Here is an 11,955-nt window from a genome sequence, read left to right as displayed (position 1 = left end):
CTTTTCTCTTCATGTCTCCCCAAGTTTGGATGAAGAATGAAATTGGTGAAAACTGAGTCCTGAGTTCAAGGAAAAAAACTAGCTTTTGCTTTGTATTACTCCTGAACCAATCAGCGTTCACTTACCTGAGTGATCAGTGTCGATAACATTAAATATGATTTTCAGGTCAGATCGGTATCTGTACACAGTTTCAATTAGACTAGATTTCATCTAGAATAAAGATTTTTTTAGGTGTTAAAGTACTAAGGATTAATAATACAGAATAATTTCAACAAATGTAACGAATACAAAATAATCTCACAAATTCTTTTTCCTTTCTTTTTATCTTTTTATGGTGCTAAGGGATAAACCCAGGGCCCCATAAGCATGCTGGGCAAGTGCTTTACCACTGAACTAGGTCTTAAGATCATGGACTCATATACGAGAAGGCAAGCCATCACTTGGCCTAACCACTTTGAGTTAGATTAAAGATTTTCTCATGTGCTCTACTGGGACAAAGAGTCAACACAACAGCACTTGCAAATCTACAGAAAGGTCTTCAGGGATTGTTCAATTTCATCTTCTATGGTCTTTTTCTATTAAGAACATTTTTTATTCATTTTACATACCAATCACAGATCCCCCTCTTCCCTTCTCCCACTCCTCCAGCCTTCCCCGCCCCCCCCACACAATTCATCCCCCATTCCCTCCTACAAGAAGGTAAGGCATCCCATGGGGAGTCAGCAGAGCCTGATACATTCAGTAGAGGCAGGTCCAAGCCCCTGCCCCTGCCTCAAGGCTGTGCAAGGTGTCTCTCACCATAGCTAGTGGGCTCCAAAAAGCCAGCTCATGCACCAGGGATGGATCCTGATCCTACTGCCAGGGGGCCTCTTAAGTAGATCAAGCTACACAACTGTCTCGCTATGCAGAGGGCCTAGTCCAGTCCCATGCAGGCTCCACAGCTATTGATCTAAATTTCATGAGTTCCTACTAGTTTGGTTTGGTTGTCTCTGTAGGTTTTCCCATGATCTTGATGCCCCTTGCTCATAGAATTCCTCATCTTCTATGGTCTTAAAGAATAGGGACAGAAAACAAAGAAGTAAAGCAACTTTCCCAGAGGTAAGGTAGCTACTGAGTGCTATTTGGATTGTAGCCCCTCTGTGCTGAAGCCTATGATCTGACTCATTGTGGTAAACTGTCTCTACCATCCAAAGCCTTCTTCCTATGGATAGTTTCCCACCTGGCCTACATGATTCTCTCTGTTCTTCCCGTCTTCCCTGCAAATGATCACCCAAGTCTTCCTTCCCATTCACTGTGTTATAACTAATCGCTGATGAATTGCTCACTAGTTAGATGGAATCTGATCAGTGTTCATGTGGTATTGTCATTTTAATAAGATATTTTATATCTTTTAATACTTTAGGGGATATTCTAGGACATGTCAGCAAGTCTGTACATGTATGTTGAGTATGTGAGCGTATTTTTTATGAGAGACTGTTGTTACATTGTTATATCTGCCCATTTGCTGGACAGTACTTGAAACTAAGAATGTCAGATTTGATGTAGATTTGCTTACAAAGGTTTTGCTTTTTTATTTTGTCTGTTCTATAGAGCATGCACACATTTCCCAACCTCCTCACCATGTTCCTGGGAGATTCCCTTTTGGCCTTTCTTGAAACTGTCATTCCCATTCATTAGATAATTCCACCCTCAACTTTTGAAAGCATTATGTTGCTTAGAGGTTATCCAAAGGGTATTTTGAGGGAACCCGATTTTTAGCTGGAACTAATATGTCACTCACCTCTTTCACAGGCTTTTCAATGTGGACATCCTGGAAGCTGGACATGTAGTCAACATTTCCATCACTGTCGATGTTTACCAGGTGTGACCTCAGAGATCTCCATGGTAAGTTCAGCCCCAAAATGCTCTCCATAGAAAAAGCCCACTGGGCCAATGAAATCTTCCCTAACAGCAACAACAAAAACCCATATGATTGGTGTATAATTTGACAAAATAAAGGTGCATGCTCTCTTGCAGAGCTAGTGGCAGCCTGCGGTTTTGAGGCCTGAGGGCCCCCTGCTCTCCTTCATGATCTATCTGACCAGGCTCTAGAGCCTTGAGGGAACAATAAGTAAAGAAAGTTTTTGTTCGGTAAATCTTACTGTCACATGAAAGAAATTCCATTTGTAGCTGGGCACTTGGGAGGCAGAGGCAGGTGGACCTCTGTAAGTTCAAGGCCAGCCTGGTCTATAGAGCAAGTTCCAGGACAGCCAAGGCTACACAGAGAAACTCTGTTTCAAAAAACCAAATAAACAAATAATAAGTAGAAAAAAGAAAAGACCTTTTTCCCTTTATCTAATACACAAAGTAAGGTATTACAGAGGATTTGAAAATACAGAAAAAAGACTTACTTTCATTTTTAATATTTTAGCATATCATTCATGTATTTTTCCCAACTAATGTTTTTTGGTTTAATATTATATTGTAATTTGTCAAACCACAGATATTTTTATTTTTCTGATTATTGAAGATATATTTTCATTTGAAGCAACTTTTTGTTGGGGATCAAACCTAGTATATATAATAGGCAAGCACTCTACCACCAAACTATATTGCCAAACCTTGGCTTTTGAGACAGAGTCTCAATATATAACTCAGGCTAGTTTTGAACTCACTATATAGCCCAGGCTGGCCTCAAACTTACAATCTTCCTTCATCCTTTCCGACAGGTGTGAGTCACCATGCCCAGCACTTAAATGATTTTAAATAATCACTTTTATTATTTCTAGTCTTCCTACTAAGTATATCATTTTTTTTCCTTTTTTTTTTAAATTTCTTTATTTATTACATATACAGTGTTCCGCCTGCATGTAGGCCTGCAGGCCAGAAGAGGGCACCAGACCTCATTATAGATGGCTGCGAGCCACCATGTGGTTGCTGGGAATTGAACTCAGGACCTCTGGAAGAGCAGTCAGTGCTCTTAACCTCTGAGCCATCTCTCCAGTCCCAAGTATATCAATTTTTATGCATAAATACGTATATATAGTTTGTCTTTCACTATTAGACTTATTTTATGTGACTGAATGTTTTGCCTGCATGTATGTCTGGGCACCATATGTGAACAGTGCCCACACCTTGAATACAATATGTAGCTGAAGCTGACACTGAATTCTTTATCTTCCTGCCTCCACCTCCCCAGTGCTAGAATTACAGGCATGAACCACCACATTCAACATTGATTCTTACTTGTCTAAATGCTTTTACAAACCATGAAACCAGGTCTCAGGATGGAGCTCAGTTGGTAGACTGCTTGTCTAGCATGCACAGAGCCCTGGGTTTGATCGCCAGTACCACATATATTTGGCATGGTGGCCTAAATCTATAATCTCAGCACATAGGAGGTGGAGGCAGGAGGATCAAAAGTTCAGGTATTCATCCTCAGCTACATATGGGTTTTGAGGCCAGATTGTTGTAGAGACTTGTCTCAAAAATTTCCAAATAAAACTAAACCATAAAACAGAGTAAAATATATCAAATAATTATTTTTAAGTGAATTATAGGATATCTTTATTAAAATATCAAATTACACTGACTGGGTTTTGAATGACAAAACAACTTGGAATTCCCAGTATTCATAGCAAAAGCCAAATTTGGTTGTGATATTCTAATATTTGACTATTTCATTTATGTTTTTTTCATATACATTTATCAATAAGATCAGCCCTCTTGCAGGCCACAAGAATATATTATAGAGATTCAGCTTTGTATTAAAGCTATACTTTGATGGACCAAGGGTCCGTCAAATGGGAAGCCACTTATCATGGAATATTTGATGTTATACAGCTTTAATATTCAGCTGTGCCTTGCTATGAATTTCTTGTGGGCCTGTATACCACTAGATCATTTGGCAAACAGTTCTGCTTCTCAGACCTTCTGACTCTAGGTAACTAACTCCACCACTGAGCCTAGGAGACCAGCAGGCTGTAGATACATAGCTTTGCTTCTTGTGCATCCCTTGCCTTCAGACCTAGTGGCTTTCCAGAGCAATTGATTGAGAACAAAGGAGGTTTTTGCATAACCAGGTGCAGTAAGGACTGGAGTGGAATTCCAGAGGCAGACACAGAACTGCATGGCCAGAGAAAAGAGAGGAAGACAGAGATTCTGTAGAGAGTAAGGCAGATCTCTTGTAGAGTTTATCAGGGCCAGGGGTAAGGAGCCAGGAAGGATAGATGGAGGAAGAAGGAACAGACGAGGAAGATGAGGGCTTAGTTATTACCAGGGCTTTGAGGGGACAGAAAAAGTAGGTACAAAGAGGAACTGAGACTCAGGATGGAACTGAAGCTGTATAGATAGAGTTTTGTCATAAAGGAATAAAGTAAATGGACAAAAGAGCGTAGTGTATATAGATTCCTTTCCCTCAGATACCCCACACCTGATGTAGGTCTTCCCCAAGACTCTGGGAGGAATTTTTCTCAGGGCTGGAACTTGGGAAATTTCCATTACAACCCTTAATTGTCCTTCTCCATATTCTTGTTAGGTTTAAGCACAAAGGTTAGACTGACCGCCTAAAATATTCTGTCCTTAGTCTCTATAAAAGGTGGTGTAAGAGTTTTCTTCAGTGCTTGCTGTCATGCTGAATGAAGCTGTCTGAAATCAGGGATTTTTTTATAGACACTTCCAAATTTTATGATTCAGTTTCTTTAACAGCTACAGAATCATTAAGACTTTTGATTTATTTCTGTCTCAGTTTAGAATGTGTGTATAGATGTATATATTTTAGGAATATGTCCATTTGATGTAAAGTTCTAATTCATTGCTAGACAAATTTTCATAATGTATCTTATGATCTTAATGATTATAAATTCTATAATAACACCTCTTTCTATCTTACTATTGCTTAATTGTACTTGAACGTGTGCTCTCTGTGTGCTTGCTTGCTCTTCTCTTTCTTCATTTTATCAAGTTTTCCAGTTTCTTCAAAGAACTCTTTTCTTATTAGTTGATAACAGTTTCATTTTTTAAAATACATGCATTCAAAGTGACCAATGTTTCTCTAATTTGTATTCTGTAAACTTTACATGGTGAATTTCCAATATCATTCAGTTTGAGTATTTTAAGTTCTACTGTGATTTCTTCTTCGATTCAAGGATTATTCAAAAGTACATTTCTCATTTCCAAAAGTATGTACGTGTGCGTGCATGCACGCACATAGGTGTGTATTTTGTTATATATCACAAGCTAGCACTGAACTCGTGATTCCCTTGCCTCTGCCTTGAGTGTTGGGATTATAGGCATGTGCCACCAAAAGGGATTTTTATGGTTAGATTATATTGAGCTGTACCACTGCTCACTATGTCAGGGTATTATCTTTGGTCTGTCTCCTTTAGTTACTGAGGGAGGAGTATTAAAATCTCCCACTATGATGGCAGATTTTTCTACTTCTGCTCATTGCTCTCTCAGTTTTGTTTTACATATTTTGAGGCTATATCAGTAGGAACATAAACACGTAGAACAAATTTGACTGGCAAATTAAGTGTATGCTATCTTGAAGTGTCCCTTTTCATGTCTACTAACATATATTTCCTCAGAGTCTACTTTGTTTGCTATTAAGAGTAGTTCCAGCTGTGTTTCTGTTAATGTTTTCATGCTATTTTTCTAAATATAACTTCCAATCTTTGTATATATGATCCACTATCTACTGGCTTTTTTTTTCTCAGTTGCTGATTAGCCTATCAGTCTAACTGCTGTGTCTTTGTAGCAATGTGTTTCCTCTCTGCCTGGATTTGAATGTCCTCTCCCCTATTGGTGCTTTGCAGCTTCATTACAAGTGAATGCAAGTGCAGATCTAATTGTATTTATCGTGTTTGAGAATCATTGTTCCTCTTTCTCTCTAGGAGTCTGTCATCCATCCTGGAAGAGCTGCAGGCATTATCATGGTGACTATAGCTTGCCTTCCCTTCAGTCTCCATAGTCTTCCTTTCTGGTACCCTGATATATGTTAGACTTTGATCCTGACTAAATATTTGTTAAACCTTCACATTTTGTTGTCCATAACAATTTTTTGAGAGAGGGTGTAACTACATAGCTCAGGCTAGCCTTGGGGTTACTGTGCAGTTTAGGCTAGCTTTGAAGTTCAGATCTCTCAGTCTAATTCTTGAGGCTAATCTTCTCTTTTACACATTCATAATGAACACTCTCTTTCTCACTCTCCAGGGTTTTGTTTTGGTTTTGAGACAAGGTCTCGCATAGTTCAGCTGGCTCAAATTCCTGACTTCCTGCCACGGCCTCCCAAGTGCTGGCATTACAGGTATGCAGCACCAGCTCCGTTTTCCTTTATTTTAATAAACACAGTGTTATAAGTATTTGCTGCTTCTTCAAACCATATCATATTTCAAATCTTTCAAACACATATCCGTGGTTCTCCTTTGTTCCTTTCTTAGACATTTTATATTTTGTATATGACAACTCCAACAGCTGATTCCCTTGGGGAACTAGCTCTGTTATTTGCTGGGTTTGTGTTGTTGACTCTTAGTCATCATAGCTCACCTCATCTGTTTAATAGTCAGTCCTTAATTGCACGCTCACACTAATTGATGTTAACCTCTGAATATACTAGTGGCTACAATTAAGGATATTTTCCTCGAAGATGCAGTTGGGAACATTATTTAGCCACTTTGAAGGTACAGAAATTCAAAATTCACCTTTTCTCTCTTCCTACCATCCTGGAATTTGGTGTCAGGATGGTTGCTAGAGCAACATCAGCCTTCATGCCAGCACAGTCTAGCCTTTGGTGCTTACTCATCGCGTCATGCTTGCCATTCAAATCATCTTTTTGTTATGACTGTTGTTTTTCAAAGACAAGATCTCTCTGTGTAGCCCAAGCTGGCCTCATACTCATAATTCTCCTGCTTCAGCCTCAGTGTGGGAATCACAGCCATGTGCCTCTATAGCCGGCTCGACTAATCATTCAGAAGAATGGCAGTCATGAGCCTAAGACACCGGAAGCTGACAAACACATTACAATTCTGCATCCTCCAGAATCTGTTTCTTCACAGGCAACCAAAAGAGAAGTCTAATTCAGGGCTGTTAGTCTCTGCAGTTCAAAGAAGCTTACTGTAAAGGAGATACGTAGTGATATTTTTTAGTGATTAATGGATTCTTTATTTTCTATCATTCCTTTCTAGCAACAAAGAAGAACTAAAGTCTCATTGAAGAAAGCCTACTCTGCATATAGGCAAATATGTTGAGAAATGATAAATAATTTTACCTGATCTACTATAGTCACGGAGCTGGAAAGCATTGATGAGATCAGTTTTTCGTGAAAGCATTCTTTCTTTTAATATCTTGAAGGCATTGAATTCCATAGCATTTACCCTGTGTTAAGAGAACAGTATTTCAGTGAAACTTACATAAATCATCTGTTCTACTTAATTTTAATGTGCTATGTTATCACATACCAGTTTCCCTTTAAATAAATTGTCTATGTTTACATATACTATGCTGCTAGATAGTAAATGTAACATATTGTGTGTGCATTTTCGAGATCTGTTAGACATTTGAAACATTACTATTATTATTGTTATTATTTGTATATTGTTCCTTTTTCACTTCTGAGACATTTTATATTTTGTATTTGACAATTGGATGTGGTGATGGGGTTGTGTGCAGTATATATGTGCAGATCAGAGGACAACTTTATGGAGCTGGTTCTCCTCTTGTCCCTTTATGGATGTTCCAGGGCTCAAACACAAGGCACTAGGCTTGCACAGTAAGTGCTTTTACCTGCTTAGCCATCTTGATGATTTGAAAATTCTCTTTTAAAACAGAGCTTAAACTAACCTACAATCCAAAATCCTCCTGCCTCTGACTCCCGGGTGGTGGGATTACATTTATGTACAGGCATGCTCAGCCATTTTGTTAATTTTTATTTTGCATTGTGTTTATGATCCAGTTTCACATTCTCACAGGGTCAGCAATTACCACAGCCACAAATAGTATTTTCCTGGATTTTTTTTTAAGATTACAGATCTTACAGAGTTTTCTGGAATTTGAAAGATTCATATAAGCCGGGCGGTGGTGGCGCACGCCTTTAATCCCAGCACTCGGGAGGCAGAGCCAGGCGGATCTCTGTGAGTTCGAGGCCAGCCTGGGCTACCAAGTGAGTTCCAGGAAAGGCGCAAAGCTACACAGAGAAACCCTGTCTCGAAAAACCAAAAAAAAAAAAAAAAAAAAAAAAAAAAAAAAAGAAAGATTCATATAAATAATTATTTGAAAAAAGGAACTTGTTATATGAGATATTTAAATTTACCATTATATTAGTGCTGTGGAGCAATCTTTTTGTACACTGAGAGTATTTGTTGCTCTCATTAGTCTAATAAAGGGCTGAATGGCCAATAGCTGGGCAGGTGGAAGTTAAGCAGGACTTGTGGACAAAAAGAGAGCAGGGGGAAGAGGGAGGGCTGAGTTGCCAGGAGACACAGAGGGAAGTAAGGTAAATATGCTGTGCTGAAAAAGGTACTGCCACATGGCAGAGGGTAGGTAAGAAATATGCATTAATTTAAATGTAAGAGCTAGCTAGTAACAAGCCTGAGCTATCAGACAAGCATTTATAATTAATATTAAGGCTCTGTGCACTTATTGGGGAGCTGGCAGTCTCGATGAAAAACTGCCTACACATTAGTGAGACAAAATGGGTTCTGGCTGTGATAAAAGAAGACATGCACATGAGTAGAATATAACAGGAACTTCAAAAAATAGATCCAAGTATTATGAGAACACATACAGCCAACAGAGATAGTATAATTTAGTAGAAAAGACAATCTTTTGATCGATGCTAGAATACTTAGTTAACTACCTCAACATGAATTTCTACCTCAGGTCATTCATAAAATGAGTTTCAAGGAGGAACAGAAGAAAAGAATAGTCCTGAGACACAGACATCTTCAGTGTTCCTGGAGTATAAATTCTAGGATACAAAATGGATTTTAAAAATCTGAGGCTTCTCTCCAGGACAGTCAGGGCTACACAGAGAAATCCTGTCTCAAAAAAACAAAAAACAACACACAAACAAACAAACAAAAGGTAGTTTTTCAGAAACTGAATGATCCTAATTTTGCCAGGTGGTCGGTCATTGCTGGGTTTATCATTTAGGTTTTGTGAAGGAAGTGATCTGGTTTCATTGTGACTTTTGTTCTCAGGGAAGCAAAGCAGACTCCCCATGTTCTGATAACCTCAGTTCTTCCCTAACTTAAAGCCATGTTGAGGGGCTCCTCTCCCAGTTCCTGGGTCACAGTGAATTAACCCCTGAGGTGGAGCAAACAATGCAGATACAATTTAGAAAGACGTGTGCTAAGTTCTGTCTGTTGAGAAAACTGTCCACCTATGGAAAGTCGCCTTGACACAACAGTTCTCGTTTGAGCAGTCATTTGTTTAAGTATGTATGCAAGGTGGCTCCTGGCTGAGTCAACATTGCACTGTGGATACGTATCTGTGTTTACATGCTATTGGACAGGAGGCTCTGTACATAGGAGTGTTGCTCTCAAGCAATATTTGCAAAACATGCCAACTTCTGTATCTGGAAAAAATAATACAGGTTCTTGTTGCTATGTGTCGGTCACATAAAAAAATCTAAGGCTTCTCAATTTCCTCAAATAAACCGACATTGTATTTGCATATAATTGATGTACAACTTCCTATATACTTTAATTTATAGATTATTTATAATACTTAATTTAATATAAATATTTGGTGTATTGCATTATTTGGGGGATACAATAAGAAAAATGTCTGTACATTTACAGAAAAGACATTTTAAAAATATATTTTCAGTGTGGAGCCCACTAATACAGTGTGGGCTATGAATTAAAAACATAAAATGGCAGATTAAAATATGAATAATAAGAGCATATGTAAGTAAATTAAGCAATCAACCAAAAGACAGAGATTATGAGACTCAAATGCGGCTTCAAAATGAAGAGTGTCATGCTAATAGGAGACAAAACAGACATTAGATGAAAACTGTAACTAGAAGCCATAACTGAAAACTAGAATAAAGGGGGCCACTTCTTAATGACAGAAGATAGCGAACCTAACGGCAGAACCGAAAGCTACATGAAGCACAAACTAAAAGAAACAGATAACTCAATAACGATGGCTAGAAACTTCACTGGCTCTTAGTCACTCAAGACTCATTCTACTTGGTCACAAATACAGTCCTTAGTATTTTCAGAGCTATATACCTTTGGTGAAGAGGGCTGAGGCATGATGTACTAGTTACTTGGTACTGGAAAAATTGTGGAGGTGTACCATAACCTACTCTGATGTAAGCTCCTCGGTTGCTGCCTTCTTCATAATAATTAGAAGCAGAAAATACAGTAATAACCTGATTAAAGAAAAAGAGAATCAAGTTCATTAAGTTAATTCTCAAAAGGTCATTCAATAAAAGCCAGAAATAGCTCAAGTCTCAAAAAAAAAAAAAACCAAAACACAAACAAACCTCATAATATCTGCAAATTATCTGGGTCTGACATGATTTCATATGATTCCCTTGGAGGAAAGGAAAGTCTTCAATCAGTGTCTCTAGTACTAACTCCTAGCTTTTCATCCAATATCCCCAGGGTATGGACCTGAGTTCCTACACACTATTGTAGTGCCAGACCTTAGAATTCTCTTTAATGTTTAGTTTTATAAATTCTAATTTTCAACGGAGATAAATCCCATATTTTCTTACCTTGTGATGTCTGAGGGTTCAAAAAAAAGTTTGCTTAGAAGCTCATTCCTGTTCTTTTGCACAAAGATGAGTGCTTTAGAGGGCTCAGAGCTGCACAAAACCAATGTTTTAAGAGCAGAGACATAATGGGACTATGACCACCACCTTTGGAAAAAATCAGCCTTGAAGGTATGGTAGGTCGATTATAGAAAGATAATACTTGTTATGAAGAACCATCCCAGGGCAACTGAAGACAAGAACCAGTTTCTTAGTCCTCACCTCTTCTTGCATTATTGACATAACTAAAGAACAAGATACTCCATTTTCATGGCAGTAGTTAAACTGACCACAGTAAGAAACTTGCTAGTGATCACCTCTCAGTGACTTGAAAGAAATTTCAATTTCTTGCTGCGTGTTTTCATTTTACATACCAACCACAGTTTCCCCTCTCTCCCCTTCTCCCACTCCTCCCCACCTCCCCCACATCTGCTCCTCAGAGTGGGTAAGGCCTCCCTTGGAAGAAGAGAGAAAACTACATTGGAACTGCTTTGTAAGGAAAAGTGCTGTCTGTGGAAATTGCCACTGCATATTGTTCGAATTGGCTTGCAATTAGTGAAAAATGAAAAATGAAGTGTGTGTGTGTGTGTGTGTGTGTGTGTGTGTGTGTGTGTGTGTGTGTGTGTATAACAGAAAGAGAAAGGGAGGGGGAGGGAGAGAGTGCATACTTAGTGTTACTGTTATGGTTTAAAGTGATGTATTTGGGTATCAAGTTGGAAAGAGGTATACTTGTGAAGGTTAATTTTATTTGTCAACTTGATCAGATTACTGAAAAGAGAATAATTCATAATTCTGGGTATGTCTGTGAAGGCATTTCCATAGAATATTAATTAAGGAAGGAAGATTTTCCCTGGATGTGGATGGCACCATCACTTAGTGTGGGGTCCTGGACAGAACAAAAAGGGGAAAGGGGGGGAAAGGAAGGTGAACGCCTTTAATCCCAGTATGCAGGAGGCACAGACAGACAGATCTCTGAGTTCAAGGTCGGCCTGATCTACAGAGTAAGTTCCAGAACAACCAGGGCTTCATAGAGAAACCCTGTCTCAAAAAAAGGTGGGGTGAGGAGAATGTCAGCTGAGCATCAGCATCTCTCTACTTCCTGGTCATCTGAGATCTGAGAAGTGGCCTGCCACCAAGTCCTTCTCCATCATGTGACTATACTCTCAAACTGTGAGTCAAAATATAGCCTTCCTTCCTTAGGTTGCTTGTTG

General features: G+C 38.8%; 1 protein-coding gene across 1 annotated transcript in view; it reads right to left on the bottom strand.

Moving 5' to 3' along the window:
- Window positions 1–11,955, bottom strand: part of LOC128101041 (serine/threonine-protein phosphatase with EF-hands 1-like) — a 110,628-nt gene that overhangs the window by 6,090 nt on the left and 92,583 nt on the right. The window contains 4 exon segments of the mRNA XM_052723792.1: window positions 126–210; window positions 1,781–1,944; window positions 7,247–7,353; window positions 10,218–10,360. Coding sequence (XP_052579752.1) covers window positions 126–210; window positions 1,781–1,944; window positions 7,247–7,353; window positions 10,218–10,360 — 499 coding nt within the window.

This window comes from Peromyscus californicus, unplaced genomic scaffold, assembly GCF_007827085.1.
Source record: "Peromyscus californicus insignis strain IS unplaced genomic scaffold, ASM782708v3 Scaffold_10__1_contigs__length_136768540, whole genome shotgun sequence".
NCBI classification, from domain to species: domain Eukaryota; kingdom Metazoa; phylum Chordata; class Mammalia; order Rodentia; family Cricetidae; genus Peromyscus; species Peromyscus californicus.
This window is presented reverse-complemented; position numbering and strand designations above follow the sequence as displayed.